This window comes from Microplitis mediator, chromosome 3 (assembly GCF_029852145.1).
Source record: "Microplitis mediator isolate UGA2020A chromosome 3, iyMicMedi2.1, whole genome shotgun sequence".
NCBI lineage: Eukaryota > Metazoa > Arthropoda > Insecta > Hymenoptera > Braconidae > Microplitis > Microplitis mediator.
Window position 1 is genome coordinate 8,018,529 of NC_079971.1, and position 23,168 is coordinate 8,041,696.

Below are 23,168 nucleotides of genomic sequence, written 5' to 3' on the forward strand. Positions count from 1 at the left end.
AATATGAGAAACAGCTTCCCAACAAATGTATGTGAGTTTGGGAATCCTGAGCCAAGTTGAGTGTAAAATAGAAGAAAAAATTTCACTGTATATGATTATTTATGCTAAGAACACTAGATTTTCAATTTTTTTTAAATTTCGTTGTTGTTACTTGAAAAGTTTTTTTTTTCTTACAGACCAAATTTTATTTTACTGTAAGGGTGGGCAGTACTAAACGAATTTTAGAATTTTACTTTTCGAATTACGTTCTAGATAGTTAAGTCACTCGGATTATGAAAATCTTTCGAGAAAGTTAGTTTTGTACATTTTTTCAGAAGCTATCACAATTGCTGTGATAACAATTGATTAATAAACTAAGAAAGTAAAATTAAAAAGTTCGGTTATTACGGGTCATGGCCCAGCCTTCAATAACTCAGATTTAAATCTAAAAAAATGTAAATTACATCAATTGATCTCATTAAATTAGTACAAATACTGATAGATTATTATTTTAGTATTGGTGATAAATTTATTACAAATTCTCGTTGACGATTTTTCGATTTTTTGTTTCATTACTAAGCAATGAAAATTTTAAATAAAAAATTCAAATAAAATGATGAACTAAAATTGGCGTTAGTGGTGGCCGTCTTCTCTGCCATTTTATTCATTCAAAACAACAATAAAAGATAGCACTCTAACGAGGCTTGTTATATTATAATAAAATGTAAAGAACTTAGCAATTATAATTCATCCGATTACCCGGTAAATAATCCAAAGTTTAAAATATTCAATAATTTCTTTTTACGGAAACTTCGTATTTCCGTTGATTAAAATAAATGAAATACATGCTCAGGTAAGAAGGTTATGTCCGTAAAGAAAAAATAAATGGAACCATGACAGGATCCTCAAGTTAGCAGACAATTAGCAATTTTGGGATTTTTTTTCAACAAATCAATTACGAAAAACTGAAAATATGTGTATGTAGAAAATTAAGAAAGCTACAGGTGCAATTTTTGAAATTTTTTTTTTGTATAATTTATAGTTTTTTATAAAATTCAAAAATTTTTAGACGTCCGCTAACTTCAGTATCTCAACCATGACAATGACCTAATTTTAAAATTTTGTTTTAGAAGAATGGAATGAATGAGTTTATAATGAATAACAATTCAATAAGAAATAATAATTTCTGCAAGGCAAAAAGTGGTGATAAAAAAGTTATCGAATATAATTACAATGGAATAAAAAAACCAAATAATATTAATGACTCATTTCAGATGTGCGACAATAAAATAAACAATAATGGTAATGATTTTTTAACAAATAACAATAAGATTATTAACAATTCATTAGATGACGATCAACACAGGGTACACGGAGAGAAAAATATCGCCAGAATGACTATCCAATGTATCTTCAAATGACGTATCGTCAGAATAACGATTCGTATACCTAATTTAGAAATACTCTCACATTAATTTAATAATCTATAGTATCGTTAAAATAAAGAGACGTATTTGGGTTAGGGTAAGTATTCGTTTGTTTAATTTAACAATACGACGAATAGCCTTTGTAACGATATGTAGTTTCGTTGATATAGGTATCTGTATAGCCAGCGTGAGGATCCGTATAGCTACATTGGCTGTACGTATCGTCGTTCTCGGTTGCCGGATGCCTAAATACAGAGTTTGTGCAATAGTCATGTCAGCGATTCATAAAATCCCTAAAATAAGGATACAGATCGTCATTTTGACGATCCACTGTAAGGATACTCTGTATAGCTGAATTGGCTATACAACGTATCGTTAAGTAAGATGACTATACAGCGTATAGCCAGAATAGCGATACGTATACTTAATCTGGCGATATTTTTCTCTCCGTGTATTATTAAATATGACAGTAGATCCAGCGCATTAAGTTAATTATATTTTACCGTCAAATGAAGTCGCAGTTTTATCTCTTAACAGCAAGAATCCATTTCAAATCAATTAGCTCAAGGTTTCGTGTTACCCATAAATCTATTTGGACAAAATATTATGCCTTCTAATCCAATGATTCCTAATTTGAAACCAAGTTTTTATTTTCTCCGCGGAGAGATTTTAAATTAAATGTATATAATAATCATTTCAGTTTATCTATATTTTTTTTTATCCAACTTTATAATAATTTGTAATTGATTTTCTTTACTTCATGAATTCAAAAGCGGTGCTGTGAGAAGTTTTATTACTCTATTCTTGTGTTGACAGAAGACCATATATGCGGTAAAAAATTTTAATGCATTTAAAAAGTTATAAATAATTAATTTAATCAAATAAATTAGTATCAAATATTTATGAGACCAAAGTTAGTTTTAATAAATTATCGAAAAAATGATCTGGATTTTTTTTTTAAGTAAAGGCTTGACAGAGTTAGGATTATTATTCCAATGTAAACACGGAAAATGAGTCTGAATATAGTAGACATAAGACATTTTAGTAATTTTAAATAAATAAAATAAAATAATGGAATTTAAAAAAATGCGCGTACGGATTTTTCATTGATCTGATACATATTTTTTGATTTTTATTACACTTAGATTTTATTTATTTATTCGAAAATTTTAAAAATTATCACTTGTCAGTTACATTGACACTCATCAACTTCAGTATCATAATTATTTTTTAACTTTCGAAGCGATAAATTATAAAGAAAAGTATTTTAAAAAAATACATCTGTAGTTTTTTTCAGTTACATTGACACCCATAAATTGCATCTATGGTTTTTATAAATTTCTACATGTGCATATTTTGGATTTTTTATTCTTGTAAATGATTTTGTTGAAAAAAAAATTTGAAAATTGTTAATTGTCTGCTAGCTTCAGGGTCATGTAAAAGTCATAGTTATTGACACCGTAAAAAGCATGAAATTTAAAAATTTTTAAATATTCAAAGGACGTTAAGTAATTATTTCAATTAAAATTGAAGTGACAATAATTGGATCTATTACTTAATAATTTAAAATATTATAAATTGCAATATAAAAATGAATATGAATAATGATATTGATGCTATCAAAATTGAATTTAATGAAAATTCAACAATTTTAGACCCCGAATATCATGAAACAACAGGTATATTATTATTAAAATTTATCAATTATAAAAATTGAATAAATAATTAAAAATATTTATTATGTCGATAAGGTTTTATTAATTATTATATAACTTGTTTCAGTTGTTGATAAGAAAAATATGGAAGATTTGGACGCAACAATAATTAATGCTCCAATTGTGAAAGATACAATAGAATTGTTTAAAAATAATTTAAACCCACAAGTTGACAATAATCATAATTATTGTTCAGTATTTAATTTATACGAGAGTGATTTACATCCAAGCAACAAAACTTGGATAACTCGAAACAATTCTTTGTCTTCCGTAAATTCTGATCAGGCAAGTTTGCTAACTGATGATTTTTTTATTTATACTGAAAATGAACACCACGACAAAAATTATGATTTGTTGAGTTACATTAAGATTACAAAAGTTGAATCGTTAAGTGGAAGAAATAATTCATGGACAGAAACTGTAGATGAAAATAATAATGAAGAATATAATATCATATACGATATTAAAAAAGAAAATTTCGATTATAATGACAAAACTGATGAAAGTGATAAAATTATTGACGAGCAAAATCAGTTTAAAAAATGTATTGAAATGGCTGCTTCATCGACGCCAGTTAATAATACTTCACCTGCAAATAACCTTTTAGTTTCAAATGATAATTTTAAAAATAATCAAATTTCGTCAGTAGAAACTCGTTTAAGTAATCAAAATCAGATTAAAGTTGAAGGTGATAAAAATTCTTTTGAAAGTTTTCATCATATACCGAATATTTCAAAGTCTTTTCTTCCTATTGTTCTGCTGGAAAGAATTGAAGTGCCTGAAAAAGTTATAGAAACTTCAAATTCAGTTATGAAGACTCATGAAAAAAAATTAACAAAAGTATTATTTAAAAGTAAGACTAATAAACCAGTTGATTCAGAGAGTAAGTATTTATTCGTTCTTACATTAGTCCCTGGCGGATCCGAATTACGGTAACACCGAATTTTGCCGTAATTTACCGTAGAATACGGTATTTTTGCCACAAATTTACGGCCATTTACAGTAATGTATAGTATTTTAAAGGAAATTATTGTAAAATTTACCGTAATGTTCGGCATTTTTACCGTAAGCACCGTAGGTTTTTTTTATTCCCCTGATTAAAAGAAATGATTAAAATCGATTCGAAATGATTCAAAAAAAATTTTTTTTAATCTTTTTGATTACTTCTAAATCGACTTAATCGACATCGTTTTTGAAGAGGAAATGAAAATGAATAGTTTTGAATCGACGTATAAAAAACGATTAAAAAAGATTGAAAACGATTTAATTTTTCAAATACTTTTGAATCGACAAATAATAGTTAAAATTCTGGCTCGCCACGGTGATTTAAAACAATTCGAAACAATTCAATTTTTCAAATAGAATTGAATCGACAAATACTTGACTAATTACTGATTCGTAGGTGGATTCGAAACAATTTGATGCTTCGAATCGTTTTAAATACTTTTCAATCGACAAATAACAGGTGAATTTGTGATTCATACAGAGATTTAAAACAATCCAAAAAGATTTAGTTTTTTAAATTGTTTTAAATAGATTTGAATCGACAAATACTTGACTAATTACTGATTCGTAGGTAGATTCGAAACAATTTGATGCTTCGAATCGTTTTAAATACTTTTCAATCAACAAATAACAGGTGAATTTGTGATTCATACAGAGATTTAAAACAATCCAAAAAGATTTAGTTTTTTAAATTGTTTTAAATAGATTTGAATCGACAAATACTTGACTAATTACTGATTCGTAGGTAGATTCGAAACAATTTGATGCTTCGAATCGTTTTAAATACTTTTCAATCAACAAATAACAGGTGAATTTGTGATTCATACAGAGATTTAAAACAATCCAAAAAGATTTAGTTTTTTAAATTGTTTTAAATAGATTTGAATCGACAAATACTTGACTAATTACTGATTCGTAGGTGGATTCGAAACAATTTGATGCTTCGAATCGTTTTAAATACTTTTCAATCAACAAATAACAGGTGAATTTGTGATTCATACAGAGATTTAAAACAATCCAAAAAGATTTAGTTTTTTAAATAGATTTGAATCGACAATTGATAATTATTATTTGTCGATTCAAAACGATTCTATTCAATTAGATTTTTCTAATCGTTTTAAATGCAATCTAACTGTTAAAGTAGATTTACGAGTATTAGATTTCTCAATTTTGAATCGTTTCAAATACTTTTTAACCGCTTATTAGAGTTTTCATTATTCGAATCGTTTCTTTTAATCAGGGACAGTTTTTGTAGTGTAATACTTCATTTGCGATAAAATACCTCGGCTCGCCGCAATTTTACGGCAAAAATACCGCAACTTTGCCGCAAATTAAAGTATATTATCGTAATTCTGCCGAATACCGTAAATTACAGTAATTACCGTAAGTCGGATCCGCCAGGGTTTTAAAAAATTCCGTACAATAATTATAATTTGGCATTACAGAGCCATTAAAAAATTATAAACGGCATCGTGGTATTGGTGAACGATCTTGTAAGGAGTGTGGTTACTTAGCCCGCAGTAAATACTACTTGAATATTCATATGCGAAAACATAGTCATGAGAAATCTATGCAGTGTCCAGAATGTCCACTTAAAACTTCTTATAAATCTAATTTGACATTTCACATGCGTCGGTTTCATCCAGATCAAATGGTTAGTTGTAAGTTTTGTGATTCTAAGTTCATAACAGCAAATGATCTGAGAGAACATATGCGCATTCATACTAAAAGAAATCCAATCACGTGCGATATTTGTAAAAAAACGTTTGGAAATTTTTTTTTTTTAAAACGACATATGATTTCTCATTCTGAAGAAAAACCGCATGAGTGTCCAGAATGTCCATTTAAAACTTCTTATAAATCTAGTTTGACAGGTCACATGCGTCGATTTCATCCAGATCAAATGGCTAGTTGTAAGTTTTGTGATTCTAAGTTCATAACAGCAAATGATCTGAGGGAACATATGCGCATTCATACTGAAAACACGTGCGATATTTGCAAAAAAAAGTTTAGAAATTTATATAATTTAAAACAACATATGATTTATCATTCTGAAGAGAGACCGTATGAGTGTAATATTTGTCACAATGAATTTAAGAGAGCTGATGACCTGACATCTCATTTGGGACACGCACATAGTTAGACACAGCAAGGCATTCATGTAAAAGTTGTTCAAGGGAATTCACGCGTAATTATCATCTTAATACGCACTTAAAACGTCACTCTAAAAAAAGACATAAATGTGAAATTTGTAAACGGGATTTTCTTCATTTACACTCTCAACACATGAAACTTCACAAGCCATGTTCACCCGGCGAAATATTAAAGTGTAAATTTTACCATGAAAGTTACAATGATCAATTCAGTTTACGAAACCATCTTATAATTCACAAACAAGGAAAAATTTATAAATGCAACGTATGCTGTTACAAAACATCAGATTCACTTGCGTTAATAGAACATGCCGACGACCATACGAATAATATATTATGTATTTGTTACAAATGTGGGCATTCATTTGAAGACAAAAAGTTTTTAAGACAACACATGATTCAGGATCATATTAAAAACACCCAGGCATCAAAAAGAAAGGGACAAAAAATAAATTAAAATTTATTTGCTTTATTTAAGCGATTAATGTGTACATTTGTGATAATAATTTATTGACATATATCAACAATTGTTGAATTACAATTTTAGCAAAATATAATCAGAACCAAATAAAAAAGAAACGTCAGCCAACGAACTAACGAGTAGATAAAAAATTTATCTTGATGTAAATACTGTGTGGAGTATCACAGAATTTTGATTTGATTTTTTTTTTTTAGATCTGTACACTTAAAGATTTTTTATTATGTTTTATAATTAATTTTGGTTAAATACAAGTATGACTTTTTGAATTACAATGATAGTATTATTGGTATTGAAAACATTTTACTGATAAATTAAACAGATTATTATTTACAGTTTAGGTAACAGATCCACTAACCATTTCGAGATTTAAAAATAAAAATACGATAAAATGAAAATCTGCCAAACATTATGAATTGATTTTTTAAATGTTTTATTTTAAATTTATTTATCATGAAATTTATGTTTTAATATTCACGTTGAATGAAATGGTGGCCATTAATTTTGGGGAGTAATGAATTTCCTCTACAGAAACATTATTCTTGTTTGAATTACTATGAAATCATCGTAACGCCAGACTATTTCGATTACCTATAACGGAAATTTAAATAAATATGTTTTAAAAATTATGACGGCCATAGTAAAATTAAAAACCGCTACGGTAGGTTTGTGATAAAATAATTTTAAATTAATAGTTCACCAAAAAAATAGATACAGTTGAAAAAAAAAAATTAAAAATAATTTGTGTCTATAAAAATTTGTTATAGTTAATTAATATTTTCAAAGAGTTATCGTCTTTCAGTGGAGTTCATATTTCATAGAAATCTAACTTTTGTATTTGTCTTTAGGGAGGATTTTCCAAAGCATTTTGCCACACCCCATCATAACTCGTCGAGTAGGTTCCAAAAATACCATTTGTTCAAAAGTTTATATATAAATGGGATATTGTCACTCGGATGCTAGCCAAAGTTTTCATCAACTGATTGAGATTAAACATCATACTTATTGTTTGGGCGATTACCTTGATCGAGTTTGAAAATGAGCCAATTCGGCCAATAAACTTAGAAGTAGTGCATGTTCGAAATTTTCGAAAAATTTATTTTTGTTAATTTATCTGGACGTAACTGTTAATTACTTACTCCAGTTATTCAAGTTATTACTTAAATTTCAACAATTTATTTAAATTATTGTGATTCAAACTTCATGTTACAAACTTTTAATGTTGTTTGGTATTATTGTAACTTTTAACAATTCATTAATAAATCTATTGTGATAAATCTACTTCTATTTTGGCCCTGATTAAGAGAAACTGTCAATAATCTAACTTAATTTTTTATTGTCTTTACAAATTGATTTTGTTTAAACCTGTTCTAATATAGAGTAAGAGCACGAGTACCCAGTCTCTAACCAGTAGCCAGCCGGTCATTGGCTGAAAATATATACAGATATAATTTAACGTGAAGTGGCTGGCTACTGGTTAGGGACTGAGTACGGGTGCTCTTACCCTATACGATTGTTATCATAATTAAAAATATTAGTGGTCTCTTTGTCTATTTTCTATAATGGTTCTAAGACGTTTTATTTACATGTCATCACATAATTTTGGTTTATTGAATGAAAGTTGCTTTTAAAAATTTAGTTGGCAGTTAAATCTTTAAAGTAGAATTTGACATTTTTTAAATTATTAATTTGAATGTTAGAATTGTAAGCAAAAAATTCATAGATTTCCAACATCGTAATTAATTAATTAAATGGTTTTAACGCATACGTTTTTCATAACAAAAAAATTACTGCGATTAATAAATAATTTAATAATTATTGCATAAATTATCATTTTTTTTTTTGGGAAAATTTACACCAAAATGATGTTATTTAAAATTGCACTGATATTTTTAATAATCTTTAGTAGTATTTTGTTATCATCATCCTGCCCCACAGATGTTTATTATTGTTGGCCTAGAATAAGCTGGTTTTATATTCGTAAGAAAAATAACAATTAAAAAAAAAACCATAATTTTTAATATAAATTAAAAATAAACTGTCTAATTAGTGGCATAAATAATTAGAGAATAAAAACGGAGACATTGAATTTTTTAATTACATTTTTTATTATGAAAAAACTTCACAAAGAATTCAACTATTGGATTATTTATCTTAATTATTTATAGTAAAAAATTTTTGAATATAAAAAAGATGTACTTTGCTTACAAAAAAGTTATCTCATCACCAATGGATCGACTGGAGCATATAACAAATTTGGATTTTAATAAATTTATAACTATTACAATTTATTTATAAATATTATCTCAATCAATACGCGACTTGAATAATTTCAATGGAATACCGAGGGAAGTTATTTCTTTGTCAGTCATTGACTTCAAATTTGGATAGTAATAGAAAATAGCTTCCCAACAAATGTCTGTGAGTTTGGGAATCCTGAGCCAAGCCGAGTGTAAAGAAGATGTAGTAATTCGCTAAAATAAATTATTAGTATTGATTAGTGCTGTACAATTTGGCCGACTAAACCGGCCATAAAGTTTAACCAGGTTAATTAGTTCATCGGCCTGCTGGTTAATCCAAATTAACCGGTTAACTAGTTAATCGGTTAAATTAGTTAAACGGTTAACTGATTAACCAGTTAAATGGTTAATCGGTTAAATAGTAAATTTACATTTTTCTTTATATAAGTGATAAATTATTATTAAATTTTATATTTTTAACATATTTACACTAATATTTCGCGTGTCAAATGCCAAAAGGGCATATTACAGCAGTTAGATAGGGTCCCATGCCAAAAGGGCGTATAAAAAAATTTTTTTTTGCCATTCCTTTTAGAATCGCTCGAAACGTAAAGATCTGCAGAAAAAAAAATTTTGACTTACTAACGACAAAAGGGCATATCTTAAGATGTGCGCCCTTTTGGCTTTTGGAAATTGTCGGTCTAAAGCCAAAAGGGCGTATAAAAAAAATCAGAATTTTTCAAAATTTCGAAAAACAGTCTTCAAAATTGTCCGGAGAAGGTTTGTATGAAAAAAAATTTTGAAAAAGTCAACATTTTCGATGGTAGTAACTTAAATTTTTCATCATCTTGGACAGTCCAATGTAATTAGAATAATCATCAACTTCAATTTTCAATGAACTAGGAAATTTCCAAATAATTCATGATTATAAGCTAGAGATAATAAAGTTCAATATTCGTTCTTATATTCAACGCCATGCGGAGCGTATGGTGGAGAGCTAGTATTTGAGACATACGCCCTTTTGGCTTTGGAAATTTTTTTTTCATTTTTAGACTTAGAACATGTCTACAAAACGATTAGCACAAACAAAAATTATACGCCCTTTTGGCTTTGAAGAACCAAAAGGGCGTAGAATTTTTATACTCTTTTGGCATTTGGCACGCGATTTATTTATTTTATGTTCTAATTTAAGATAATTATTTATTATGGATATTTATATACCTGACTGATAATTTTTTTTGTTTTTCCCTGGTAGAATTTTTTCGGACTTTTGTCTGAAAAAGTCTTTAGAACTCTAAAACTGAGTTTTTCAGATAGAAGTCCGAAAAATTTCCACCAGGGAAAAACAAAAAAATTATCATTCAGTTATATAAATATCCATAATAAATAATTATCTTAAATTAAAACATAAAATAAATAAATATTAGTGTAAATATGTTAAAAATATAAGATTTAATAATAATTTATTACTTATATAGAGAAAAATGTAAATTTACTATTTAACCGATTAACCATTTAACTGGTTAATCAGTTAACCGTTTAACTAATTTAACCGATTAACTAGTTAATCGGTTTAACCGGTTAATTTGGATTAACCAGCTGGCCGATGAACTAATTAACCTGGTTAAACTTTATGGCCAGTTTAGTCGGCCAAATTGTACAGCACTAGTATTGATTACTCAAACATTGATAGCATTGACAATTAACACTATACATAAATTTAACAATTACTTGATTCCTATCATTGAAAATTGATTTGCCAAATGTGAATAATTTTCCAGCAGGGGAAATTGCCATTGAATGATTTTCAACGCAATGAGGCAAGACAATACCAAATTTATCGAGACACGTCCATTTCAAACTTGTGAGATTCAATCTCCAGACATCGTTATAGGCAACAACGAATTTTTGTTCTGGTAACAAGGTATCTTCGAAATGATCATAAGCATCCCGCCAAGAATAATCTGCTCCTCCAGACATTATAACATTTATTTCGCCAGTAACTGGATCAGTATAACTCGTTACACTGTATTTTTCTCTTTTAGTTGGATACTGCGGTATGTGATTTTCATCACCATGAGTGTCTACTATTTTCCAGCGGCATTTTTCTAAATCAAACGCTGATATACTCTAAAATGTAACATTTTGCATAAATATTTCCTTTTAAAAATAAAATTATCAGTGTAATAAAATTACTTACGACAAAAGAATATAAATCAAATCCAAGAACTTGAAGATTATCACCAAATTTATAAATTATATTGTTACCATAAACTAAAGTGTAACGTGATCTAGGAATCGAACTGTATTCATTATCAAGTTCTTCACAGGTATAAAAAGCTTCCCATATTCCATTTTCCATATTTAATCTATATACATTGGAGGATTCTCCCAAATCATCTGTGATTCCGACAATATAAAAATAATTTCCATGACGAATCATTTCAAGTGGTAATAAAGGATATGGAATTTGTCCACTTGTTTCTCGGATAACTACACTTTTGGTATTTAAATCATAAATATATATTCGACATGTGCGATTCGGATTGACGTTATAACCATAAGGTCTTTTTATTGTGAAAATATATAAATGATTCGATTCAAAAAAAATACTCAATATAAAATCACCATCATTTGGTAAATTAATTTCATCTCTTATTAATCTCCATTGTTGCCGAGCTAAATTATACACCCAGATATTAGGAATTCCAGTTTGTGTTAAGGATTCTAAAAAATCGCCATTGTGAGCATATACATTTTTATCATCACAGTGTATTATAAATGGGTGGTGGTCGCGTATTTCTTCAGGTCTTGTAACACTGCTTGAAGAATGTTCAGTAAAAACAAGCGGCTTGAATGTGTACATTTCAGAAGTAATTATGAAACTTTCTGATAAACTTAAAGTAATAAATGAAATCAAAATCTTTGTGCACTTTTTATTGATGAATTAAAATTTTATGTGAACCAATTTATTTTATTTTTTAGTGTATTACTTTGAAGGTTAATTTGTTTTATTATTTAATACAAAAACGCACATGAAAATCTCGACGACACAACCTCAGAGGAAAATAAACCCGCCGATAAGCTATTGTCATCCCAACAAGAGATTGGACTTCGGGTCTCGTCGGTTTTTACTCTCACTCTGGATGTTTCATGTGTTAAATGTTCTCCCACTTTTCTACACGCATGCGCAGTTCATAAATGTTTAGTAGTGGGAGTAATTTCCGAAGTCTATTCTCTTACTGGCAGTGCAGCCAGATCGTGGGATATTTTTACCCCCTCCTGCCATTACACTCCATGCTATTTTACCGCGGGAAGGGGTAAAAAAATCCCACGATCTGGCAGCACTGCTTACTGGGACCACACTAGACAATAATAAATAATTAAGGGGTAAAGTCAACCGATTTTCAATTCACGGGGCAAACACTGGAAAAACCTAAAATAGAGAATCTTTAGCGTTGTTTGAAATCTTAACAGATGGCTCAGAATTTAGAAATTTCAAAAATTCAAATTCGTTCCCGAGAAAAATTGTTTTAAAATTTTTATTTACTCTACTAGTGCAACAAAGATAATTCCGATTAGTTTTCTGAGTAAGTGTGAGAAAGAGGTCCGATGGTGTTTCCTCTTACGGGCATTCTCAGACAGTGCCGCCACTTTTTAAAAATCTTCAATGACTAAACTATCATGATCGTAATTAAAATTTTATTAATTAGTTAGAAAAAATTAAAACCTTACTTGGAAAAAGACAACTAAGTAGTTGCAATTTCACCGAAATATAAAATTAGAAAACAATTACAATTGTTATCAATCAGGAGTTAAACAAAATTGTTGATTAAATTTTGGCCTGAAAAATTTGGAAATTCGAATTCTCAGCGACGATTGTGCTTTTTTTTCAATTAATGCTTTAACTTTTTCTTGATTCATTGATAAAATTTTGATAATCTTATGGCAGTTGAGTAATTGAAAATTTTTAAAAAGTTGGGTCACTGTCTGAAGATGGCCTTAATTTCGATAAATTATTCATTAATATGTCAATTCCTTCGCAGATTTGAATCACGGTGGAAACACCGTGGAAGTGTAAACACCGTGGATTCACCGTGGTTACACGGTGGGTTTGTTCCATTTTACTACCTTGTATACATAGTGTATCCACTGTGATTACGTGATGTATCCACCGTGGTTCCACGGTGGCTTTCCCTTGTAGGAAAAAAAATATTGACAACGGGACCAGTCTTGGCACAATACTGGGCTACCGAGGCTCGGCCTCCCAAGGTTGGTCCGAGATCCGACCAACGTTCAAGTGACGAGTCTTGGTTTTCCAGTCTTGGGCCAAGATTCAACCAATACTCAAGTGACAAGCCTTGGTTTGCCACTCTTGGGACAAGGTTCAGCCAATACTCAAGTGACAAGCTTTGGTTTGTTAGTCTTGGGCCAATGTTCAGCCATTATACAAGTGACAAGCCTTGGTTTACCAGTCTAAATAACAAATGGTACCTAAAAACCCTTGGCTTCTGTGAATAGCGTAACAGCCTAGTGGATAAGACGCTTGTCTAGCAGTCATGAAGGACCAGGTTCGAGACCCAGCAAATGCAAAAAAAAAAATTAGTTTCATCGATCCACCTGATTTCTCTGTGTACAAATTTATTTCCATATGTTACCATCACGCACATGTCTACTAATATTGCACGCCTCGGAAGCGAAGCGGAGAGGTTGTGCTTTATAACCGACCTGTTAAGGTCACACGATTTCCACTCATTAAAGTGCATATATTTTTTTTCTATTACTCTTACACATTATGAAAAGCACATCAATATAAAGCTGAAACACTAATAAATAATCCTGATACTTTTTTTAATTTGTCTAATATGTATTAATATAAAAAAAAGTTCATTAAAAAAAATTTATCGTGGACGTCCATTAGTCTGTGGTTAAAAAAAACGGCGTGGTACGGATATCTCGAGAACGACTTGACGAAACTACTTAATTTTTTTTTCAAAATTTTCAGAAACAAGCAAAGAAGGTTCCTTTCGAAAATCACTACTGTAGGCCTTCTCGTTTTTTTTAAAATAAATCATTACGGTTAAAACCGGCAATCTTACATGTAAACAAACACACACTGCCGCCATTTTTCATTAGGAATGTTCTCGCCCATATAACAGTCTTGTAAAAGGCTTGCGCAAGCCTGGTCTCAAATCCCCTAGTTGTCTATGTCTTTATATGACTCTGTATCTTGCTGCAGACACTGGCCCACAGATTTATATTGCAAGTCTTGTGCAGGACTTGTTTAAAAACTTTGTGTTATGTTATACTTCAAGAATTGTACAAGATTCTTGAATATATCTTGCTCAATATGTATTGATACAGTTAACTTGAGCATATCTTGTACCAGAATCTATCTGCAGATGCTTGGGCATATCTTGCGCCAGATCTGCTCAAGACGTGTCATATTACACTGTCTATCTCACTCTTGTCTCTCTCACTTTATCCCCTCCATCGGCACACGTTACCAGAGCTCAGTGGTACTCAATTGAAGTTATAATCGGACAGAAAAACATTTTTAATCCGGAGTTCATTTGCAAAATTAGAAGCGCCGTAGTAATTACAAGTAAAATTTAATTCATAACCTATAATAACATATGTTTTTGATAGATGGTTTGATTTTAATAAAATTATTTAAGGATAACACGAAAAATTCTACACAGGAAATATTATCTAATAAATTTTACTCGTTAATTGTGAATCAAACTGGGCCTGCATGAACAATTACTTGTCCGTTTCTAGATAGTGTTCAATTATGGGGTAAAAACACCCAATTTCAAGTAATTTTTATATAAAAAAAAATAAAAAATAAAACAAAACAAATCTGTTGTTATTCTTTCCGTATTTATTATCTTTTCGGCCCAGGCTTACTCTAAATTGCAGGATAAATTTTATCGAAAAATTCTCTCCATTTATGAAATACGATAATGAAATGTTTTTAAAATTTTTTTAAAAATTGAAATCAGTTACTTTGATACTAAAATACAGATATCGATCATTTTTGTTTTGTTTTTATTATATTGAAAATAAATTTTTTTAATTTTCAATTACACTCTTAATGCCAAGCTCTTAAAAAATTAGTGTTCTGATCGATTTCAAGAGCTCGACATTAAAACGAAAATAACTAAAAAATAATGTGGAATTTGAAAAAATTTAACGGAAATAATTTGTAGAGAATAAAATTGTTAACAAAAAAGATAGTATAACATTTTGTGATAAGTCTGATAGTTTCGCCGGAAAAGTAAAAAGACCTCGAAATTTATTATAACTTGACTTCGAGCTCCAATAACTTTTGAACAGATGGATTTATCAAAAAATGATAAGAAACTTTTTTTGTAGAGCGTTTAATTCCCTACAAAAAGATATCATGGACTTATCTGTTCAATAAGCCATCGCCGAGGTATAAAATTCCAAACTTAAAATTTTTTTTTCCCCATGTTATTTAAATGGAAAATAGAAAATCGTGAATGGCCACCTTTAAATATTAGTATTAAGGTCTCATATTTTAACAGGGTCTTTGTCTAGGGATACTCTGTCGATTTTTCAATGTTCTTCGTGAAAAAAAAAAAAGGCCATTCGGCAGCCGAAATGGAAGGTAGATTTATAAAAAGTCACATACATACATATCTTGTGATGCATGTTAGTATAGACATGATATGATATTAGGCTCGTTTTCTTAGAGTGAGGGTAAAAAAAGACAACGACTATTTTCGATAGAGAACTTCAGATAGTTGATTCGACAAAGCATTATATAGGTAATCTACCAAACTAACCTTCACGTAAAAAAGAATAGAAAATTTAATTAGTATGAGATCATAATTGTAATTGCTATTACGATGGCAAGATCAGATATAATTTTAGGACTACAGGTACGATTGAAACATCATAAATATTAAAAGAAATACTTTTAAAATATAAAATAGCTGTAAAATTTGCAGGTTATTTTGTTCACAATAAAGTACAACTGACAAAATTGTATTATAATGGAAAATACATAAGTTATGTGGAATGAAAACCATATTTTAGACTTTTTTTGATTTCATGAAAATTTCAAGGCTATCAAATTATTGGAAGAAATACTCGAAACATAAAGGTTAAGGTCATAAATTAAAGCTTATTAGTCAAAATTTGAAATACTTTTTACAGAAATTATCTATGAGTTTCAGTTTTAAAATTATATAAACTTTAAAAGTGGATAAAAACTGATTTTTTCGAAAAATCGTGAAAATTTTAAACAGCCATAACTTCAAAACTTTTCGAACGATTTAGCCCATCTTTAAACTTGATCAAGATAATCGCCTATAGAATAAGTGTGGAAAATTTCATTAAGATCCGATAAGAACTGTAGGTGCTGTCGTAATGACAAGACCAGTGATAATCATAGGGAGTAGAGGTACATTTGATACATCATAAGTAATAAAAGAAATACTTTTAAAATATAAAATAGCAGTGAAATTTACAGGTTATTTTGTGCACAATAAAATACAACTGACGAAACCGGATTATAATGGAAAATTCATAAGTTATGTGGAATGAAACCCATATTTTCAACATTTTTTGATTCCATTAAAATTTTCAAGGTCATCAAATTATAGGATGAAATGGTCGAAATATAAAGTCTAAGGTCATAAATTAAAGCTTAGTAGACAAGCTTTCAGATACTTTTTACGGAAATTGTCTACGAGTATTAGTTTTAAAATTATATGAACTTGAATGTGGAAAAAAATTGATTTTTTCAAAAAATCATGGAAATTTCAAAAAGCCATAACTTCTAAACTAATCAACCGAGTTTGCCCATCTTCGAACTTAACCGTGATAATCACCCATAGAATAAGTGTGAAAAATTTCATTAAGATCTGATAAGAATTGTAGGCGTAATCGTGTCCTCAAAACTGCGTTATATCCCATATATATATATATACTAGCAGACCCAGCCACGCGTTGCTGTGGCTAAGGTTCTTGTCATATTAAATCGAATGATGTGGCTCAATAACCCTGGCGGTATTGAATCACCCTGGAAACAGCTTGGAAACACCCTCGGAGTGGAAACAGGGTGGAATCACGGTGTACCCACCCTGATTCCACGGTGATAAAATGAAAAAATCCCACCGTGTAACCACCCTGGATCCACCGTGATTCCACCCTGTTTCCTGGGTGTTTCCAGGGTGATTCAAAACCGCCAGGGAAGTTATAGATCAAATTGAATGGAATATATAGTGCCGGAATAGTATAGTGCCGGATAGATCAACTGGTAGAGCACTCTGCGCGATACCGAATTGGTCTGGGATCAATTTCCAGTCCGGGCTATCTATACTTTTCTCAATTTATCTATAAATTGTCTTATTGAGAAGGTTATTTGCATGTTTAGGTTTCCACTATATTTGAATGGTGTATTACCGTACGATGGACGGTGTGGCTCAATAAGTTATAGATCAAATTAAATGGAATATAGTATAGTGCCGGATAGCTCAACTGGTAGAGCACTCGGCGCGATACCGAATTGGTCTGGGTTCGATTCCCAGTTCGGGCTATCTATATTTTTCTCAATTTATCTATAAATTGCCTTATGGAGAAGGTTATTTGCATGTTTAGGTTTCCACTATATTTGAATGGTGTATTACCGTACGATGGACGGTGTGGGTCAATAAGTTATAGATCAAATTGAATGGAATATAGTATATAGTGCCGGATAGCTCAACTGGTAGAGCACTCGGCGCGATACCGAATTGGTCTGGGTTCGATTCCCAGTTCGGGCTATCTATATTTTTCTCAATTTATCTATAAATTGTCTTATGGAGAAGGTTATTTGCATGTTTAGGTTTCCACTATATTTGAATGGTGTATTACCGTACGATGGACGGTGTGGCTCAATAAGTTATAGATCAAATTGAATGGAATATAGTATATTGCCGGATAGCTCAACTGGTAGAGCACTCGGCGCGATACCGAATTGGTCTGGGTTCGATTCCCAGTTCGAGCTATCTGTATTTTTCTCAATTTATCTATAAATTGTCTTATGGAGAAGGTTATTTGCATGTTTAGGTTTCCACTATATTTGAATGGTGTATTACCGTACGATGGACGGTGTGGCTCAATAAGTTATAGATCAAATTGAATGGAATATAGTATATTGCCGGATAGCTCAACTGGTAGAGCACTCGGCGCGATACCGAATTGGTCTGGGTTCGATTCCCAGTTCGGGCTATCTATATTTTTCTCAATTTATCTATAAATTGTCTTATGGAGAAGGTTATTTGCATGTTTAGGTTTCCACTATATTTGAATGGTGTATTACCGTACGATGGACGGTGTGGCTCAATAAGTTATAGATCAAATTGAATGGAATATAGTATATTGCCGGATAGCTCAACTGGTAGAGCACTCGGCGCGATACCGAATTGGTCTGGGTTCGATTCCCAGTTCGAGCTATCTGTATTTTTCTCAATTTATCTATAAATTGTCTTATTAAGAAGGTTATTTGCATGTTTAGGTTTCCACTATATTTAAATATAATGGAAACCTAAACATGCAAGCATGCAACTAACCTTCTCAATAAGACAATTTATAGATAAATTGAGAAAAATACAGATAGCCCGCACTGGGAATCGAACCCAGACCAATTTGAACCCACACCAAATTAAAATGTGGGCATGAGGCAAACCTCGCTTTTGCCACTCAATCGAATACAACCAACAACTTGTGATACCAAAAACTGAATATTTAACAATAAAATTAATAAAGGATTTCAATTTTTTGTTTGAACACACGTGCAATTATGTCATGGCGATGAATTGCTTGTTGTCCTGGTAATAGTAAAGTTTGTATCTCTATCCAATTCGGTTTACATGTGAATGTGATAAAGAAATTGTAGCTTATATAAAGTCCTCGTAGAGAGTAAATCACCGACGGAAATGGTCGGAAATTTTAGGTTTGTAATGTTAATGTGTAGTAATGGCGTGAGATTAGACTTCTTTTTCTATAGTGGGGGTAAAAACCGACGGCCACTTACTCTTTAAGAGGACTTTAAAACGTTTGTATTTATAATAGCGCCATCTATTGAATACTTACATACTCAATCCAGTCAACAGATATCGTCATCTGTTAGAATCGTTTGGAGCTTACAGATAATTGTGACCGACAAATAAAAGACAAAAAATTTGCAATAAAATAATATTGTGACTATAAATTGAGATGTAAGCTATCCTATCTTTCAAGTTGGATCAAATTGCACACAGTGTGCAAATCAAATTTAAGATCGGTTCAGTAAAAGCGGAGTCCATCGCGGACAAACAACGTGACACGTAATTTTTATATATAAAGATTATAATATCTGGATAGGAATTAACAAATAAAAAATAGGGGTTGATCGTAGAGGGGTGAAAAATTGAGAGTAATATGAGATTTTTTATTGAAAGTCATCAAAAAATAAAAAAAAAATTTTGCAAAAAAAATTAAATTTTTTAACTAACAAATAAAATATAAGGGTTGATCGTAGAGGGGTGAAAATTTAGGGTTGTATGTATTTTTGTATGCTGTGTCATAAAAAAATAAAAACAAAAAATTTTGCCTAAAAAATAAAAAAAAAAATTTAGGGGTGGACTACCCTTAACATTTAGGGGGATGAAAAATAGATGTTGGCCGATTCTCCACCCTGGCCGACAATCACGCTAAGGATCACAAAAATCGGTCGAGCCGTTTCGGAGGAGTTCAAGTTCGAACACCGTGACACGAGAATTTTATATATTAGATATATATATATATATATATACATACATATATAAATTTTTTAACGGATGGTATTTTTGAACCCTACTCAACTAATTATGATAGGTTGTGACAAAATTCCTTGAAGAATCGACCATGAAGACAAATACAATAGTTAGATTTTAGAAAAATCTACCTAAAAGTCAATTTTTTGAAACACTCTAATATATATGTGTGTACCCACATATATATATACATGTATAAGGGATGAATGATACCGGGTTCGTAACAATCAATATCTGTATTTTAGTATCAAAGTAACTGATTACAATTTAAAAAAAAAAAATTTAAAACATTTCATTATCGAATTTCATCTCATTTTTCGTGTTATCCTCAAAAAAATTAAAAAAAATAATTTTATTAAAATCAAACCATCTATCAAAAGACATATCTTATTATAGGTTATGAATTAAATTTTACTTGTGATTACTACGGCGCTTCTAATTTTGCAAATGAACTCCGGATTAAAAATGTTTTTCTATCCGATTATAACTTCAATTGAGTACCACTGAGCTCTGGTAACGTGTGCCGATGGAGGGGATAAAGTGAGAGAGACAAGAGTGAGATAGACAGTGTAATATGACACGTCTTGAGCAGATCTGGCGCAAGATATGCCCAGGCATCTGCAGATAGATTCTGGTACAAGATATGCTCAAGTTAACTGTATCAATACATATTGAGCAAGATATATTCAAGAATCTTGTACAATTCTTGAAGTATAACATAACACAAAGTTTTTATACAAGTCCTGCACAAGACTTGCAATATAAATCTGTGGACCAGTGTCTGCAGCAAGATACAGAGTCATATAAAGACATAGACAACTAGGGGATTTGAGACCAGGCTTTACGCAAGACTTTCACAAGATCAACTTGTGTACGACATCTTGAGCAAGCCTATGTAGAATCTATCAAAAGATTCTTGAGAAAAGTGCCTTGACCAGCGACTTGTACTGGAAATTGTTACATGGGTATCCTTATTTATTTTTTTTTTACTTTTATTACCGTATATTTACCATGGAAATTTCTATGAGAAAAGAGCGGGATATTCAATTTTATTCGAAATTTAACTTTAAAAAAAAAACATAACATGAGCGTTCGAGGCGTGCCTTTTTGGATTTTCCAAATTTTTTTTTTTTTTTTAATTTATTTTTAATAAGCATAGGTGCTTATTTAGCAACAGTCTTGGCACAATACTGGCTCTCGATATTGGGCCAATACTTAGATGCAATCTTGGCACAACACTGTCACTCAAGCTTGGCTGGGTGTTATCATTTCAATGCTTAGACAGACTTGGGCCAAGCTTGGATTTCAAGCTTTCCCCAGAGTTAATAAAGTCTTGCGCCAAGCCTCGGCCAAGCTTGGGCCTATTGTTTCTTCCTATAAGGGATTGTGCCATTTCACCACCGTGGTTCCACGGTGTATCCACCGCGTAATTACAGTGGAAACACCGTGTATGCACGGTGGTAAAGTGTCATCGTGGAATCACGGTGGATACACTGCGTAATCACAGTGGTAAAATGGAACAAACCCACCGTATTTCCACCGTGATTCAAATCTGCGAGGGAATGCTTCAAATATCCATCTTCAATTCATAAATACTAGGACAGCCATAGACAGGTAGGTGTCATTGAGACAGAATCGTTATCATGAACATCCCGTTTACCTCGATGTCTACAGACGTTTACTGTCGGGGTAGACTGGATTATTCTGATATTCGTACACTGACCGAAAGGTTATCTTGGTTCAAAGAGAATTATCTTGAGTCAAGAAAATATTTAGGAAAATGGAATAAATCTTGGTTGAAGAAAATTTTCTCTTAATTTTGATTATTTTGATTCAAAAAGTTATTTTTTCAACCCAAATGGGTTAAAGTTTTAAGTTAAAAATTTATGATTTTAGTTCAAAAAGAAAAAATATTTAAAGAAAGTAAATTGTTTTTTGAATTAATATTTTGAATTTCTTCATTCATGTATATTGAATATTTTATTCTATGAAATTTAACTTCTCTAAGTAAGGAGTCAGATTTTTTAAACCAACTAGTGGCTATTGCTTGAAACAAAAATAAAAAAAATTCAAGTCAAGAAAATCAAGCTCTTGGTTTTTTTCCATAGCAGCATTCGGATAACAGGAGCACTCGGGTCTATGCAGCTTCTCTACTTTGGACACTACTTTGTGCATACACGTAGACGCCCGAAGATCTCAAAAAAATGAAACGAGTCTGTTCAGCGCTGGCGCCGTATATCTTCAATTATATAGTACACACCAATATTCTAATAGTATTAGTTTATTAATTATACAATTAACTAATTCATATACATTAATTGTTTTGAATTGAAGTGTTCGGTAAAAATGTGAGTTATTGTAGATATTAGTCATTATATCTGGTGTTTTTTCCTGATTTACGTTAAGTTAAATGGTGTCGTTTCAATCACAAAAAAGTAAGTTAATTATCATTTATGCTGTTTTTAATCGTATCAGATAGTCACGTTTGTTATCATTTCTGATCCTAAATTTATATAAAATTGTTTCCTTTTTAGTGTGGTATATATCATGCAGTTGATGCTGTCGATGAAGCCAGGATAAATAACCTAACCTTTCATTTATTTTTGTAACAAAAAAAAAAAATTTTTATTGTAATAAAGAATCGAAATATATTTTGGTGATTAATTGTATATACTTTGAAAATTGAATTTTTAATAAAAACCATTAATTTAAAATTGAACTTAATTATTGTATTTTAAAACAAAAGTATTTTTTATTTTACGTTAATGTATAATTTAGTTTTAAAATGAGTTTTTTATTTTTTTAATCTAAAATTAATTGTTTTCAGATAAAGTCTACATTTATTTCGAACTAAATGTTATCAAATCTTTAAATAAATTAATTTTTACTTGGAGTAAGTTAAATGTGCCTCCGTTTAAAAACTCGATGTATCGAAATGAATCGATATCGACTACATTCGAGAGAACGATGTTTTCCGAATGAGTTGGTATCTTCTAAAACCAAGAGCTAAATTTTCTTGAGCCAACCAAGTTGTTTTCTTGTTCGGAGAAACTAAAAACATTTATAGCAAAAATTTATATTTTTAAATCAAAAGTGAATTTCTTTATTGAAGAGCTTTATATACTCTAATTAAAAAAAAAAATTTTTTTTACCAAGAGAAAATTTTTTCAAACAAGAAAAGAGGATATTTTAATTTAAGAATTTATTTTTGGAAACGATTTTCTTCTTGACCCAAGAATTCCTTTTTTTGTGTGTAAGAAAAATAATAATTAAATTGAAAAAAAAAAAAAAATGATTGTTAACATAAATTAAAAATAAACTGTCTACTTTGGGAAATAAGTTATTAGAAAATAAAAACAAAGA

The 23,168-nt window shown here is 30.4% G+C and overlaps 2 protein-coding genes across 11 annotated transcripts; one reads left to right on the forward strand and one right to left on the reverse strand.

The window, feature by feature from the left end:
• The first annotated feature begins 663 nt into the window (after nt 1-663).
• Nucleotides 664-8,016, forward strand: LOC130664744 (probable serine/threonine-protein kinase tsuA). Of its 10 annotated transcripts, XR_008989460.1 has the most exons (8): nt 664-832; nt 1,110-1,182; nt 1,254-1,281; nt 2,694-3,085; nt 3,189-4,004; nt 5,572-7,011; nt 7,094-7,418; nt 7,606-8,016. XR_008989460.1 is itself a non-coding variant. In XM_057464825.1 (5 exons), exons 2-5 carry the CDS (start codon nt 1,119-1,121, stop codon nt 6,035-6,037), a joined length of 1,233 nt encoding a protein of 410 aa, XP_057320808.1. In that variant the 5' UTR covers nt 664-832; nt 1,110-1,118; the 3' UTR covers nt 6,038-6,169. The 10 variants fall into 10 exon arrangements, 1 of the variants encoding a protein (XP_057320808.1); XR_008989458.1 differs by having other exon boundaries at nt 1,110-1,281; XR_008989459.1 differs by having other exon boundaries at nt 1,110-1,281; nt 2,704-3,085.
• Nucleotides 8,017-8,879: 863 nt separating this feature from the next.
• On the reverse strand, nt 8,880-12,146 carry LOC130664771 (kelch domain-containing protein 10 homolog). Its single transcript, XM_057464861.1, has 3 exons — nt 11,198-12,146; nt 10,729-11,127; nt 8,880-9,231 (listed from the first exon to the last, which is right to left on the reverse strand). Exons 1-3 carry the CDS (start codon nt 11,861-11,863, stop codon nt 9,064-9,066), a joined length of 1,233 nt encoding a protein of 410 aa, XP_057320844.1. The 5' UTR covers nt 11,864-12,146; the 3' UTR covers nt 8,880-9,063.
• Nucleotides 12,147-23,168: the final 11,022 nt, after the last annotated feature.

What these genes read in the sequence shown, in the direction of transcription:
- LOC130664744 (XM_057464825.1), top strand. Translation starts at nt 1,119, where the DNA reads ATGAATGAGTTTATAATGAATAACAATTCAATAAGAAATAATAATTTC. An exon ending in CAATAAAATAAACAATAATG is followed by an intron (nt 1,282 to 3,188) that starts GTAATGATTTTT and finishes AACTTGTTTCAG; the next exon opens with TTGTTGATAAGAAAAATATG. An exon ending in GGTTTCATCCAGATCAAATG is followed by an intron (nt 5,781 to 5,992) that starts GTTAGTTGTAAG and finishes TTATAAATCTAG; the next exon opens with TTTGACAGGTCACATGCGTC.
- LOC130664771 (XM_057464861.1), bottom strand. Translation starts at nt 11,863, where the DNA reads ATGTACACATTCAAGCCGCTTGTTTTTACTGAACATTCTTCAAGCAGT. An exon ending in TTGATTTATATTCTTTTGTC is followed by an intron (nt 11,128 to 11,197) that starts GTAAGTAATTTT and finishes GTTACATTTTAG; the next exon opens with AGTATATCAGCGTTTGATTT. An exon ending in TTTTCAATGATAGGAATCAA is followed by an intron (nt 9,232 to 10,728) that starts GTAATTGTTAAA and finishes AATTTATTTTAG; the next exon opens with CGAATTACTACATCTTCTTT.